General features: G+C 40.3%; 1 protein-coding gene across 9 annotated transcripts in view; it reads left to right on the top strand.

Annotated features, from left to right (window-relative positions):
• SPOP (speckle type BTB/POZ protein) overlaps positions 1 to 10,719 on the top strand; it is a 51,667-nt gene extending 40,948 nt beyond the window's left edge. For all 9 annotated transcript variants that reach the window (XM_025203738.1, XM_025203736.1, XM_014519771.2 and 6 more), the window contains 5 exons: positions 3,532 to 3,709; positions 4,359 to 4,414; positions 4,808 to 4,930; positions 8,626 to 8,768; positions 9,514 to 10,719. In XM_025203738.1, the coding sequence (XP_025059523.1) occupies positions 3,532 to 3,709; positions 4,359 to 4,414; positions 4,808 to 4,930; positions 8,626 to 8,768; positions 9,514 to 9,658 (645 nt within the window). In that variant the 3' untranslated portion in view covers positions 9,659 to 10,719. The remainder of the gene's footprint in view (positions 1 to 3,531; positions 3,710 to 4,358; positions 4,415 to 4,807; positions 4,931 to 8,625; positions 8,769 to 9,513) is intronic.
• The last annotated feature ends 5,527 nt before the right edge of the window (positions 10,720 to 16,246 follow it).

The following is a 16,246-nucleotide window of genomic DNA, read 5'->3' as shown; positions in this document are numbered from 1 at the left end:
ATGTTAGTGACATTTGGAAAGGGGAGTTTCCTTTAGTTTATAAAGGATACACACAAGTGTGCCATCCTCCCTAGGAAGAAGGTGGGGTGGGATCTTTCAGTACATTCAGTACCCTTAGTTTCTTCTCGTTATTCTGAATGGTATCTTGCCTCCAAGCATTAAAAGACATGCATGTGCACTGGAGCCGTAGACCAAAACTTCCAGACCAGAATGCCAAAGGATAGTTTTCTAAAATTAGTCTTCTGTATTAAGCCTGAGTTGAGTTATCCAGGTCAGAAAATGTAGATCTTAAGTGTAGTGATTAGTCTTTCTCTGGCCATGCATACTATATCCCCATCCTTCTTTTTTACTACAAAATAGTACTTGTCATAGCTGTGCATTTTGCTAGGAAATAGAGCTAGACACTTTTTCTGTTTTAACTCCTGCCATATTTTTCATGAGGGTAAACCTTAACTTCTTCCATATTAGCCTCCTGAACCAAAAGAGAGATGGTTGTATTGCCTACTTTCTTTTCTAAATAGGCTCTATTTTTTATATGATTAGATACTTTCTTCAGACGATTTATTTAATTATTGACTCATTAGTTGAGTGTTCTGGTTGGGACCCTTATTTTAACATTTATGGCAATTTGATTTATGGTTGAAATGTCTTAGATGAGGCTTGTGGAACTTGAGCAGAATTTGCTTCTTTCCTTGAATTGGTAAGGTGAATGTTAAGCAGATCTCATTTGTTTGCACCTGTGAGGTCTGAGAACTAGAAAAGAGCTCCCAGAAGGAGGTTGCCTTCATTGCAATTCTTCAGAATTCCACAGAGATCCACTTTCTATCTGCCCATTCTTTCCAAAATCAGTTCCAGATGCTTCAGAGGGGTCTGTCCCCATCCCTCCACTCCCTCCCGGGTAAAGAAAAAAAATTGCTCTTGGCCTTTCATGGCATTTCTCCTCTCCTTTGTTCTGTTCCAATGTCTGTTGTTACTGGGTCGCGCAGGAGGGGTCGTCTTTAGTTTTATACGCTGCTGATGTTGGAGGGGAAGGGTTTGCAGTTTGCAAGCTTGAAGTTGTTGAGAAGGAACTTTTGCTGGCTTTTGCTGATGCTTTAAGTTTCTTACCATATAAACAGGTGTGCCATATGCTCCTGTAACACTTTCCTGCTGGCCACAGGTGCTGAGTGCTAGTGCTTGCATCTGTGCTTTCCTTCTGCAAGAATGTTTCCCATGCAGAAGCTCTCTAAGGACTGAACAGCACTTGGTGTTGAGAGACTGTTGCGTGGGGGGTGTCTGGTGTGTGGTTTTTGCAGTTTTGTATAGACCAGAAGATTGCTGAGTGAGTGTCTCTCTTCAGCACCTCGTTATTGTTTTGTTAGCTTTTTAAAAATGTCCCCAGACTTTTTTCGTGTCCAGCTCTGAACCTTAATATTACTTAATTGAGAATGCCTTAAGGAGGAGGCTAGTGACCCTTGTCAAGCATTTTTTGTCATCTCATTTTGTTTATCAGTCTGGAGATTCGTAGAGGGCTGTTTGCAAGCGTAGTTTTACTGTCAGTCTCTTGACTGCCTTTGCTGTTAAATCACACTGTATTAGTAAAATTGTGAAATACAGAGGATTGATTCCTCAACCTAGAGGGAGTGGAGACTTTAGTCTTTTCTTGATATGTTCTTTGAATGTGTACCACTTTAACTCCTCTATCTTTCTTGATCAGTCTCTTGTTTCCCTGCTAAATCTATGGTAATGGCTCCCTGCTGAACAAGATAATCTTTGTTCCCCAACCAAGACTATTAAAAATACCTTTAATAAATCTGTGGCTAATTTGTCATCTGAAAACAGTCTTCCCTTGAGCCTGCTAGGCTATAAATGTAGCACTAAAAACCCCCAGAATGATCTTTAATATATTTAGACATTTTTACCTTATAACTGATGTTCTTCAGTCCTGATTATAAGAATCCTTTATAAATTTAAGTGCATCTGAAGAATCGTATTTGTCTTGTGCAAAATCAGATTATTTGATCTTCAGGATCCAGTACTGGACTCAATCCTTGAATTTCTCTTATCATTGAACTCCTCAGTTCTCTCTCTCTCTCTTGGTTTTAAGTTAGTTTTCTGGAAGTCCTTAATTTAACTGGTAAAGGGAGGTAGAGATGCTTGGCTGGCCTCAATTTCTTGAAAAAATTTAGAAATCTGGGGAAGGCTTTTACAAATCCTGTAGTCAGTTAAAGATCCTGTTGCCAATTCATCCTTACTTTTCTCATAAAGCATTGATGCATTGGGTAGGGATTGTTGATGGATTTTTTAATGAGTTGTACCCTCCTAACAAAAATCCTAGGCTTATTTTAAATTTCATTTTGCAATTCAAGTTTTTGCTTGTGCCACCTTATTGTTTTGTCCTTTAAATTAAGGTAGTAGAGGGAGAGTAGTTTAATCTGTGTGGCAGTGGTTCTCGTCTGAGATGCCACAAGACTTTCAGGAGTGCCAGAACACCAGCACCACTACCATAACTGAGTGAAACTGCCCCCTACATGCTTCATATGGAGCCTGACTGGCAAGCAGCTGCAGTAGGGGTGGGTGCTTCCACCTACATTATGTTTATTTGATGAACCAAAGTGTTGCTAATTCAGAAAAGTTATGGAGGGTGCCTGGAGTCTGTAAAAGTTGAGAACCAGTGCTCTATAGTTTGTTCAGTTTTTGCCCAATCTCAGTCTGCCTAAAAGGACGTTGTTTTTTTGTTGTTGTTGTTCCATATCTTTCAATACAGACTAGATATTGGATAAATGCCACCAACTCACTTCAGATAAGCTATTCAGTAGCTATTACATGCTAACAACTTTTTTGGTCTCTGCATTATTTGACCTAGATCAGTGGTTTTCAACCTTTTTAATTGCAAGGTACCCAAGTCTTCTAGTCCTTTAACCATTTCACATGTACTGGAAGTATTGACTTTGCCAACATATCATCATTAGGTTACCCAAGGAAGAAACACCTTATTGTCTTTAGCATTCATCCATATAAAAGAAAAATATGGGCATTTGAACTCTTTAAGAGATTGAAACACTGCAGCTGAACCAGAGGCAGCAATGGTGGAAAAATTCTCTGGGCAACTCTCTGGGCTTCACAGATTGTCTTGTCCTCTTTACTCTGTTTGCACTCTGTTATAGAAGCTTTCAGTGCATATGTGATGTTCCTGTGTATTACTGTCTCTGGCTCCTTTGCAGCACTGTCTGTGGAGGATCATTTGTGTGCAGTCGACTCCAAAATGCTGCTCCAAGGGAAAGACCTAGGCCAGGTGTGGTGTGCGGAAGGGGTGCCCATTTTTCCAGGAAGGTGGGCTCTAATAAAACATTTGTCTAATTGAATGAAGATGCCTTTACATCTAGGCCTAGCAGAAAGACCATGTTTAAGAGTGGATGGCTGTTTTAAAGTGACCATATGTCCTACTTATGCTGAAGCTATGTTTAGGAGATGTGGTTTTTATCAGCATTTCACCTCACTTGTCCTAAAAAATAAATCTGCTGTAGAGAATTTAACACTGTTTCTTTTTAGGTGAGTGTGGTACAGGACTCTGTCAATATCTCCGGCCAGAACACCATGAACATGGTGAAGGTACCTGAATGCCGCTTGGCAGATGAGTTGGGAGGACTCTGGGAGAATTCTCGCTTCACAGACTGCTGTCTGTGTGTTGCAGGCCAGGAGTTCCAGGCTCACAAAGCCATATTGGCAGGTCGGTATTGACTTGTACAGGTTTTAGCAGGATAGAAGGCAGCAGCATCATGGCAGGTGGAGTGTCTGCTAATTTTTGCCTTACTTCTCCTTTTGGAAAGTGGTTCCAGAAAACAGCAGCAAAATGACCCCCAAAATCCTTTCAACTGCGCTTCTGCAGAGAATTTTTTTTCCCCAAAAAGACATCATCATGCTGAAGGATGGGATTGCATTCCCAATAAATTGAATTGCCTGCTTCCTCAAGTTGAAAATGGTGCGTAGAGTTTTTTGTGACTAGCACTATTATAATATACCCCTAGTGCATTTGCAAACGGTGGCTTCCAGTTTTTTTCTGAAACATTCTTCTAAACTTAATGCCATGAAATACATTTGACAGCAGGCGATTGCTACTGCTCTTCATTTTTGTTCGGAAGGCCCCAGGAAGGCCTGGCAAATTTTGATGTTACATTGACACTGGATTGTCAACTGTAATTTTATCTAAGTTTGATACTATTTAGCATTGTGACTGCTGCTGTTGTGGAATTTTTTCCTTTCTAAACACCATTGCAGTCAGTGAGGAAAGGTGTTGGAAATACAGCTTCCTTTGGAGGAGGAGGGTTATTGCTATTGTTTTAATTCTCTCTCTTATTTTTTTTTCCCTGTCACTATAGCACGTTCTCCAGTTTTCAGCGCAATGTTTGAACATGAGATGGAAGAGAGTAAAAAGGTAATGTCTAATGGGAAAATTCATTTTCCCTGCTGGATGGATACATCTCAAGTCACGTCTCAATATCATTATTTAGCTTTATTTATTAGGTAGTGTCCATGCATTATGTCATCTTTTAACTCTTTCTTTTCCTCAGTAGATCCAGGTCTCTGCTTCATTTGTGAATTTTGTTACTTTGGGGGAGAAGAATACAGAGGGGCCTTAAGGAACTCATTAAATATTAAATCATATTTAGAATTTTTCCTACTCCCTCAAAGTTTTGTGGGTGGTATGTGTTGTAGAAGATTTCTGTCTATATAGCTAATTTCTGAAGTTTGAAAGAACTGTGGTAGAAAGATGTCCTCCTGTAGCCTTCTGTCAGGCTCTTAATAAGCTTTATTGTTTCTGATGCAGAATCGGGTTGAAATCAATGATGTGGAACCTGAAGTTTTTAAGGAAATGATGTGCTTTATTTACACGGGGAAGGCACCAAACCTCGACAAAATGGCTGACGATTTGCTAGCAGCTGCGGACAAGGTACAGTTGGGATTTATGTCTGTTCAGAGAACCAGCAATGACATAGGTCTTCTTTTACATAAAGATCCTTGGAGATTCCAGCCCTGAGATTTTTCACAGTGATCCTTCAATTGTATAGAGGCCTGGCTGGGTGAGATTAAATGGATATTTGTGCACACATGCTTGCGCACCCTTATTCCTTGCTGAAAAATAAACCCAGGCAGTTCTGTTGAATTGCATCTGTTTTAACTGAGCATGGTTACATGTACATGTAGTGTGGGTATCAAGACAGAAATACAAAAGGAATTAAACATGCCAATGTTCCTACCCTAAATTAAGATGAAGTAAAAGGTGACTGAGCACCTTCTTGTTTTCTTAAATTCCTGATTGTTCTGATAAATACATGTCCCACATCCTTATTCATGATAGTTTAGTTTATTAAAACTTATTTAATCTCTGTTCACTACATTCTTATATGCAGATTGGGTGTGAGGTAGGGGGCAAATGTCAGATGAACTGGAAATATCTTCTAGTGGGGAGGTTATTGAATCTCAAAAGTAGAAGTTTGTTTTGTTAATCAGGGATTATAGTCATGATCTCTCGTTTTCTATCTGGCTGGCTGGCTTGCCTAACCCTGCCACGATTTTACAGGACCCCTGTAGGGGAGGTGTTGGGGGATGTTTTGACTGGAAGACTGGTGGTAATCTTTGTGGCAGGAGCTGTGCTGTGGCCTTGCCTGCCAGCCTCTGCCCACTTCCCTTTACAGCACCAAGGACAGAAGAGAGTGCATTGCTGGCATATGAGCTGTGTTTACCAGTGGAAATTCTTAATCTTTAACAAGAATTTTAATTTCATTTTTCTTTTAAAAGTGAACTTGGCACTGGTGAAAGGTGCCAGTTGGACAGCACTGGAGACTAAAGTCCTCTATTTATCCACCAAACAGGTTCAGCACGGGTAGCAGCAGTGCAAGATTCTCCACACTGCCCTGCCAATGTGCCTCAACTCTGACCTGGAGGGACCACCTCTAGGGGTGAGAGCGTAGTTCAGTCTCCATGCTTCAGTCCTTGGATTCTCTTGTGGTGTGAGCTAGGATGGTGGATTTTAAGGTGTGGATGCTTGTAACCTTGTTCCACACAAACCACCATAGCCATCAGATAGTAACCACTTCCAGTCATTTTTGACCCGAGCTTAATTAAAACTGGCGACATAGAGGTAAACTGCTCTATATGCCACTATTAGGGCCATATAACCAACATTTAAATGGGGAATGACATTAACAGATTCTTGGACACAGTACAACCATTGCCACATTATATTCAATATTTAAAGAGAATTGATTGAAAGCTCAGTATATCATCTTTAACTGAGACAAGTGTAAATAAGAAGCAGCAGTACATTAAGGGTAGAGTCAGCTTTAACTTTGAATTTCTTGGCTTTTAATGTATTTCTTTTCCTTTTAAACTCATTGTGTCTTTTAAAAGCAGAAACAAAAATCTTTCATGAAAGCATATAAAACATCTGATACTTACCCAAGAGACTGAAACATCTTCGCCTGAGCTCTTCCAGTCTCTTGGGTAAAATATGTAATTAGACCAAAAACAAAACAAAGCACGTCTTCTAACCCCAGGAGACACTATTCCAGTCTCTTGGGTAAGGATGCTATTAGGCAGCTTTTTTTTTTTTCTTCAAAACTGTAATTAAGAAAGGGGGAAAAAAAACTTAGTACCTGAGAGACCAGAATGGCTACTTTTGTCCAACTATGTAATTAGAAGCTGGAGTTATTTGTAGTGAAAATCCAATTGAAAGTATATTTGTGGAGAGGAATATTTAGTATATGTATGAAATAATGTTAAGCTTTATTTTCCACGTTTTATGCTCCTAACATGCAGATCTGTTTGCAAAATATTTTTCTTATCTGCTCCCTCATTTGATTTTTTTTTTTTTTTTTTTAAATTATAGCAATAGATTACATTAGTAAATTCTGTTCCTCCTTCCTCTCCTACCACTTTCCCACTGCAGAATTACTAATCCTAACCACCCCACCCCCCAGTAATAGAGCTCAGTTAAACAGGATTTAAATACTCCCTCAGATTCTTTGTGGGAGATGAAAGGAGAAATTGCCCTGGCTATGAGAGCTACCTAAAAATGTAGTTTACAGTATGAAACCGTTGATTTAACTTTAACTGTCATAGAATAAGCATCCCTACCAGATTATAAACAAAAAGTGTTTAGTCCTAGTATTTATTATACTGTGAGCATCCAAGTGCTCTTTCCAGCCATGAAAATGGGAGCAACCAGCACACAACAGTTACTGTAAGTAAACAGAGCAGTCCTTACAAGTCCAGGATTAGTTTGAGCATGGCCTCATATATTGAAGATCTTGCGTTAATATATCCTCTCATCCTAGAGGGTTCTAAAAAGATTTATAAATTACACATGTGGATTACTTTATCCACCATGGAAATGGTGTTACCTCTCAGCTGAAAAGCAGCAGCTCTAACAAGTTGAAGTAAAAGTAGTCAATATCTTAAGACAGAAAGGAAAGAGACCTTAAAGCCCTGTTTAAGATTTAGTGAAGTTTATGTAGTCTAAACTTAACTACACACATGAAAATATGGTTTGGTCACTGGGACTGGTGTCCTGGTTTTTGTTAAAAGTACCTTGGGATCTATAGTGAATGCAGATTTTGCTTTTTGTTTTATTCAAAAAGTTGCTAATTCCAGGTTCATAACGCACAAACTTAAGATATCCAAAAGTGACTACTGATACTATCTGAATCAAGGTCTGGGGGTTCTTTTGTTCGTTTTCAGTCTCCCTCTAAACTGTTCAGAGGCTGGATCTGGAAATTGGATTATTTTAAGGTATTTTACATTTGGCACCCAGGATCAGTGGTCATTTTTGAAAATCTTGATAATAATAGCAATATATTGTTTCAATACTGATTTTAAGGCATCAGAAAGAAATATATGAGACCTCTTGCTTTTGGTATAGTTTTTCAGTTTTTCGTCAGATTACTGACCAGACTTAACTCTCTCTGTGTCTGTAAATTTGATACAATCGATTCATAAATTGGTTAGAAACACTTCAATGTGAAGGCAAACTTAAGTGTAGCCCTGTTCTCAAGGCTTTGCAGACACACTGTGACATTCTGTTTTCACCTGTATAACCACCAGAAATTGGACTTTTATTTACTTTATGCTTGTGCGATGTTAATATTTTACCTGCAGACCATTAATAGCAAAGAAATTGAGGGAAAGCTACCAAAGCATTACTGGAACATATGGAATGTTCTCTGTAATATTCATTTGTCCATTAAATAAGGAGCAGACTATAGGCAGTAATGGAGTGCAATGGGACCATGTTTCAGAAGTATGTGGTATCATAATTGAGATAAGTAGGTGTTAAAGATGACCTGGAGTTCCTATTTTAAACTATGACCATGGTACCAGTAGATCTGTAACAAGAGAAAATTAGGATAAGAGTTATGGTGGGTATGATGCCTGTCTGGTTCTCTGTTCGGGGTAAGCACGAGATGATTCTTGCTTGCTGGTCAGAAGTCTCTTCTGAGCACAACTTAGATGTGTTTAACGGTGAAGAGGTCTTTGCAGCATGGTAGTGTAGTCTTTTACTGAAGAGAGAAGCAGCATAAATAGAGCTTCAGTGCAGATCTGGTTAGAATTCATCAATGCAAACATAATTTGGTTTATATTTTGCAGTACGCGCTGGAACGTTTGAAGGTGATGTGTGAGGATGCACTGTGCAGTAATCTGTCTGTGGAAAATGCAGCTGAGATTCTCATCCTAGCTGATCTGCACAGTGCTGATCAACTAAAAACTCAAGCAGTGGACTTCATTAACTAGTGAGTTTACTACAGTTCCATTTTGTGAGGGGAGAGGGATGAAACGTCTGGAAGAGGTTGGTTTTATGAACTGTGGAGTTTACTTTAAGCCTCTCATAAGCAATAAACCCAGGGGTATGGTGGTGATATATATATATATATTTTTTTTTAACTTTTAGGCTGATAGTTTGTTTGGCATCCGAGAAAATACCATTATTATAAGGATTAATCAGTGAGGTTCTTTGCACCAATTTAGTGGATGTGGGAAGCAGAAACTTTATGAGCTACTGAGTGATCCCCAGGCTTTTCCTTTGTTGATGAGAACTTTCAGAAGATAAGATACATCTTTTAAAAGTCAGGGAGGTTTTTCATATTTGTAAATACTAATATAGCAGGTGCTTTTCTAAAGTGAGAATTGCTAGCTGTCAAATGTATTTTTTTCCAGCAGTGTGATGTGTTGTGGACTAATCTATTTGTGCATGGCAGGTAAGGGGAAACATGTATTGTGTAATTTCCCTGGCCTAGATTCATGTACACTTGTGGATCAGTCTTATGCTGAAGGACTGTACGTACTGAAAGGCAGATCATAAGGGTTAAAATCAATGGGCACAGCAAAAGATGGATAATGCACATCCAAACCCCAAAAGATTTTGAAAATGGAAACTGAAAATGAGAACTTCTTTGTGCATGTGGAAAGAATTTGTTTTCTAACTTTTTTTTACCTTCCCAGGTCAATAATTGTGTGTTTTGTTCTGTTTCCTCATAGTCATGCTTCTGATGTCATGGAGACCTCAGGCTGGAAGTCGATGGTGGTATCACACCCTCATTTGGTGGCTGAGGCATATCGCTCTTTGGCCTCTGCACAGTGTCCTTTCCTGGGACCTCCACGTAAGCGGCTGAAGCAATCCTAAGACCCTGTCCATCACACAACCCCATGTTTTTCTGGAAGCGGCAGCAGCTGTTGCTGCTCTGACCTTGACCACCAGGTAGACAGCGAAATCTGTGGAGCTTTTACTCTGTTGTTGGGGGAAAGACTGCTTCGTGACACCCAGACTTTTAAAAACAGCACCAAGTAACTTGGGGGAAGGGGGGAGGGTGGGCCTGGGGCTCGGGGGCTGTTCAACCTAACGAATCCCTGTCGCTGCATCGTCTGTGTGTTCCCTTCGACTTGGCTGAGTCAACCACAGGGTTCGGTTTAGGCACCGGCCCAGTCAGAATATCCCAGTGGTGGTACTGGGGGAAAAATAACGTCTCTGCGTCTGACAGCACAGAACAAATCGTCAGATGCCTGGAGCAAAAGAGGACATTTTCGTTTCTGGAGAGAGTTGGGGTCAAAACAATTTCCAGTAAGGTTCTGGAAAGAAAATGTGTGATGGGAGCTCCAGTAGTATTTATATCAAAAGAGAGAATTTAAGTCCTTCCAGCTGTGCTAAAAACTGGACGTTTGTGTAACTCCTTATTGCCATCCAGCAACAAGAAGATCAGTTTCTTTGTTAGTAGCACTTGTATGTTAATTGCAAAAAAAAAAGAGAAAAAAAAGAAGAGGAAATCTTTTACAAAATGACATGTTGAAGTGAAAATGGACAGTAAAAAGCTGTGCGCTTTGGAGGGTGTGAATAAACTGAAGGCAGCCTTTGCAAGTCTACACTGACTTTGAAGGACTAGAGAATCCTTGACCCTGGAGCGTGCTGTCTGGCGAGAACAATGGTTACCTGTTTTTAGATATTGTGGAAAATGTTTTTGGCATTTTTCCCTGCTTTATTTCCCTCCCTCATCCCCCTTTTTTTAAACAAGGAGAAATTTTATTGTTCATGAACACTGCGTCAAAGGTCCCTGTCCTGAGTTGCTAAATGATTCTTACCAACTGTTTGTACCTGACTTGCTGACTGTGTAGGAGCCAGTCCTGTTCCTTTCTATTAGTCACTCCTTCTTACAGGGAAGAAGTTCCAAAATAGCTGGTAATTTTTTTTTCTTTTTGAAAATATAAATAATTACTATTTTGTACTGTGTGGTATCTTTTTGTCTTTCTTATTCCATTTTCAAGACCTCTCCCAGTTGAGAACCAGCTCCCAAAGGGTTCAGCTTCAATCGACTGCCGGGTACTGATAGTGACATGCTGTTCCTGGAATCCAAATGGGATTTATTAAGGGTTGTTGTGCACAGAGCTGCATTACCAAATTGCATTTTATTCCTCATAGCAGATACTACTGAAACACCAGAGAACATTTGTTTTAATAATGGCTGCATGAAGTTGATCAATAGTCTTACCTGTGTGTGTGTGTGTGTGTGTGTGTGTGTGTGTGTGTGTGTGTTTGTGTGTGTGTGTGTGTGTATAAATAAACATGAGAAAGGAATGCAGTAGTTCAAGCCATCTGTTTTACTATAGCAGTGTTCAAAGCTAGATATCCAGGTGGTGAAGAGACAGGTCATCTCTCCATGCCGTAACTAGATCCATATATTCAGGGAGGCTGGACTTTTCCAGGGCAGTTACAAATTGGTCTGACCTCAAGATGGCTGGTTGGGACATTTAATGTACTAGAGACAACAGCCCTGCTTTGGTTTGGGAAATAGATTAGTTTGTTTCTAATTTCGGATTCTTTCATAGTTGTGTTTCACAGCATTTGTGCCTTTTATGAAAGAGATCTTCCAATCGTGTGCTCATATGTAGGGGGTCTACCAAACCTGAGCTGGCTGCCAGCTGATTTTGTGGGCCGACTGTAGAGCTGGCAGCCATTTTCATGGACTAAGTGCAGTACGCTCTCCTCTCTTTCGCCCCGCCCCGCCCTGCCCTGTCATGAAGGCCCGGTAGTGCCACCTCTTACCGCTGATTGGCTGCAAGGGCTATCCATCATGCATCCCTGCCCCTTGCTGCTGATTGGTGAGGTTTGGGGCCATATGTCAGACAGCCCTCACAGCCAATCAGCAGCAAAGGGCGGCAGCCATCTTGCCAAGCCATCTTCCCCATTCCCCAGCTGGCTGTGCAGCCAGGCTTCAGCAGCCACAAGGACTGCTGGCTCTCCAGAAGGAGCCAGCATTTTATTTTTTGGTAAGTTTTTTTTTCAGGGAGCCCACCAAAAGTGAAGACCTTGCCCAAAATTGCATTTTTCACAAAAATTACATTGCTATTTCAGTAGTTCCCTACTCATATTTTTAAGGCCCTGGCAGATGTTACATTTACCAGTTAATCATGCCTTAAGTAGTAACCCAGCCACTTGTTCATGCAGTTAATATCATTCATGATAAAACAAGAAATAGGCTATAAAAATCATCACACAATATTGTAGTAATTTTGTGTTCTGTTCTCATGACACCTTAAGTTGAATGTGTGCCTGGTGCATTGCTGAGGCTGGGAGCCCTGATCACTTGAGTGGCACTGATCATGTCACGGGAGTGGTGATCAGTGGACCAAGATTCCCAGTCCCAGGCACACGTTGGGCAAGCCTACACATGGTTTTGAGTAGGTACTACTACTTCGGTATGTGAAGCATTTAGCATTTACTGTTACCTTTTTAAAAAGCACAGTTGTCACCACCAAGCTGTAACTATTCAGACTTCAAAAGCTTTGTTGCTAGATAATTACAGAAGTTGTTTATGTGACAATAAGCCCTCTAATTATTTCAGAGAATCTTCATTGTTTACTGAAAGGTTAAAACCACCTCATCAAGGTTTCATCCCTGTTGTGTGAGGATGAGCAATTCTTTTGGGAGTCTCTTTAGCCCAGCCTTTCCCCAGGAAGCAGACAGACCTACAAGAAGGTTTAATGGGTCTTGACGTCACCTGTCCTTTACCTTCTTTGGGGAGTTACTTACTGGAAAGCAATACGGATTTGGCATTCTCCTTCCCAGAGGAATGGAGATACACCTGCAGAAAAATTAATCTGTCCTGGGACTTAGATGGCCCTGTAGAAAAGACATGTATCCAGGGTACATCCTCTGTGTCATGGTAGCCCTGAATTCAGATGTGTAAAGGAGTCTAGTTGTTCAGATTATTCCAGTTACGGGTGATTTAACATTTTATTTGTCAACTTCACTTTTTTGTTTCTGCTTTTTATTGTAAATGATACAGCTGAAACCATCTGGTTATAACAACATCAGAGCTAGAGCATACTGTTCATAAACCTCCCACTGACATCCTCCCCTCCCCAGATCTGAAATGTAATTCGAGTTAACTGAATGTGTGACATGTGTTGTTACTGCAGAAATGCCCATGTCAGTAAACAGTTGGAGATTTGAATTCCACAAGAAGAAGGCATATTTATCAAAACAATATATCAGAGAGATGCTTCAACAGAATCTTCCGAACCATAGCACAGCACTAAGGTTTGAATTCAACATTGATCTTGGCCCAGTACCACTGTCTTTTTCCTTAGTTGATAGTCCAGTGTTATGCAGATATATGCAAACTGTATGCAAATGGAGAAATACGTATAATTACTCATGTTCTCACTCTGTTCACTCCCTCCAGTTGTTTCCACGTTAACCTAGAAAGATTGCTGTCTTCTCAGAAGGAAGGAAAAATATCTATGCAAGCCTTTTGGGTCGGAGTTAGGGGCATACATCAGCCTTAAGCCTAGAACCCAGTGTCAGTTCTTTCTTACTATCCACTCACCAAAAGGTCCCCCTTTGGCCCAAAGAGCTATCTTTGCCTGCCCTTTAGGTTTTGTTGTTATAGTCAGATTCCACTGAGGTATTTTTCTTCTTATTGTGTGAGTTTTTCCAGATGAAGGGAAACAGCTTGCCTGCTTACAAGCAGAACAAACAAGAGAGTGGGGAGAGCTCCTGTGCTTTGAAATTCTCTTGCTTTGTTCTGGCTCTAAAACTGCTGTTAAAGACAACACCATCTCTCTTTAAAATCTGTTGCAGCTTCTTCCATTTTAACTTCATTTCAGAGGAATTCTCAGCTTCAGTGCACTGTTTCCTGAAAAGGTTTTGCTAAAATGATTGTCTTGTTTTAATCAGTTTGAGCCAGGTAGATCTCCTTTCTCCTGTGACTTCCATTGAACTTACACTGCAGAATTACTTAACTCATTTATTTCTAATGACTTTTTCTTAGTTAATCTAATATGAAGGCATTTAATTATACACAGTGTCTTTCTTTTCTTGACCTCCTGACTTCTTGGAGCTTCAGCTTTGATTCCAAGACGCATGCTGCAGCAAATTATGACTTGGCAATTTTGCAGTTCTTGTTTGTTAATTTGATATTTATTAAGTTAACCTTAAATGCACTAGTGATGCTGCTGTAGGGTGTACACCAATACACCCATGGATGGCATATGGAAATGAGTGCCAAGTTTGTACAAGAAACTTAATGGGCCAAAGAAATTGGGATAATTGGAAAAATAATATATGGTAGCCTGGAAAAATTTTTTAAAAATCTATAGGCATGGAATAATTGGATAAGAACTCTGAACTAACTGGTCATGATAGAAGATCTCCCTTTGGTCAGAAGTGAGGGTCATTCGGCAGGGAGTACGGAAAAGAAATTGGGATTGCTGATTTTTTTTTTTTTTTTTTTTTTTTTTTCCTCTGTACTGTACCTGTCAAGTTTATAAGGATCCAGTTCTATAGCCTGAAGTCCTAAGTTAACTTCCCTAAGCACTGAATTCACCCTAACAGTGCTGCTCTGTTTTTTTGTTTTTGTTTTGTTTTGTTTTTGGCCTGGCAGGCCAGGTGAATGGTGTGGGGCCAGTTCACAGGCCAGATCTAGCCCTGGGTACCAAGATTGGGACCCAAATGGCCTCCCTCCTCCCCATACACCCAGATTGAGCCCTGCTATGCTACTACGGGCCCTGTCATTCTCCAGTCAGTTCTGTACCACTTCCTGAGTCAGGATCCAGCCCCGTGCTGCTTCCACCCAAGCCAGTGCACTAGGACTGGTCCCTGCACCACCTCTGCCTGAGTTAAAGTACCTGATATAACATGCAGAGCCATGCTATCCAGTCCGCAGGGTGTCCAGAGGTCTAGAAATTTGGTAGGAAGGGAGTAACAGTTTCTGCCCCTACTCTCCTGCTGCCCAATTTCCAGGCTCGTGGGGAGGTTTGCGGGCTAGATAACATGGCTCCACAGGCTGGATCTGGCCCGCAGGTCAGGGCTTGAGCACCCCTGCATGAGAAGAAAAATAATAGAGTATTGGACTGGCGGTGGGTTGGGTTTGAGAAGAAGTTGAATTATTCAATCGCGAATAATACAAAAGAAGACACTTTGATAGGAATAATAAAAAATGCAGGCATTCCTTAGGAGAATAATTGAGGTAAGTGTGCCAAAGGAAGGCTAGGGGAACTGGTGGGTGATGATCAATTGAATAGTAATGTAGCATGAAAATAAGAAAATGCAGTTTTGGGTGACAGAGTTGTTTCATGCTCTGCAACTGGGGTATTTTCTCTGTACCAGCACTGATGAGAACAAAGCCAAGAACATTACATTCATCTCAACTACCAAGAAAATATTGATTCGGAAAGAATTCATGGAAGACGACCGATTTAAGGAGCCGTGAGGATTTACTTAGAGCAAAGATTAAAGAAGAATGAGTATTGGTTGTTTAAATTATTGCCATCGGGGAGGGGTGTTGAGAATATATCTATATGCTGTTCAAATATTTGTACAAAAATGAAGAAGGAAATGCATTCAGTGTTCAGATAAGCAAACAAATAAAACCTACTACTGGAGAGCTCTTCTTGTTATGAAGACCTGTGGAAAAGTCCCTTGGGAGAAATAGTGGGTATTCCATAACTTTTAATAATGTAAAACTTGACTAGACAAAGCACTCAATCTGCAGTGCGAAACAGTCTGATCAAGAAAGGGGATGGAGTCGGTGAACAAATTAGTGACTGTCCTCTTTCAGAACAGGACTGTATGGTAAGACTGAATCTCTTTGTAGTGCCTAAAGCTTCTACTGATCTGATCTCTTTGAACCACATCCCATTACACATTGGTTCTGCCCCACTCCTTCAACCCCCATCTTTTATTAAACCTTTCTAATCTTCATGTGATGGGCAAATTTGCTAAGAGCTGTTCTTACGCCAAAGAAATGCCTGGCAACCACATTGGCTAAATAGTATTTTGAACTCGTTAAAGTCTCTGGAAGTTATGGACTGGATTACAACTAGTAGGAAACATCACTTCTTGAAGACTGTCAGATACTTTACCACTATAACATGGTTTCACAGACATCTGGCCATGCTTTATAGACCATGAGTTGAAAACTGATGTAAGAGTTATTTTATGTTTCTAACTTTTAAGATTATGAAACTTTTTACGAAAGTATTCACGTGAGGGGGTGTTGAAGGAACCTGGCATTTCATGGAGAATTTCAGAGCTAGCAGGTGGAAAAGGTGTAAAACTTATAAAGTATGGCCAACAGACAAAAATCCCAAAATACATAAAGAATGCAGTGTATTCCCTGTATTAACACAGTGCTGTAATATGACTTGTGGGTAAAAGGCTTGTCAACCAAAATTAAGTAAGGCTAGAACAATGGAAGTCAGGAGACCTGGTTTCTAT

The sequence above is a fragment of the Alligator sinensis genome, unplaced genomic scaffold (assembly GCF_000455745.1).
Source record: "Alligator sinensis unplaced genomic scaffold, ASM45574v1 scaffold520_1, whole genome shotgun sequence".
In the NCBI taxonomy this organism is placed as follows: domain Eukaryota; kingdom Metazoa; phylum Chordata; order Crocodylia; family Alligatoridae; genus Alligator; species Alligator sinensis.
Note: the sequence above shows the minus strand (reverse complement) of the source record. Positions and strands in the feature narration are given on the sequence as shown.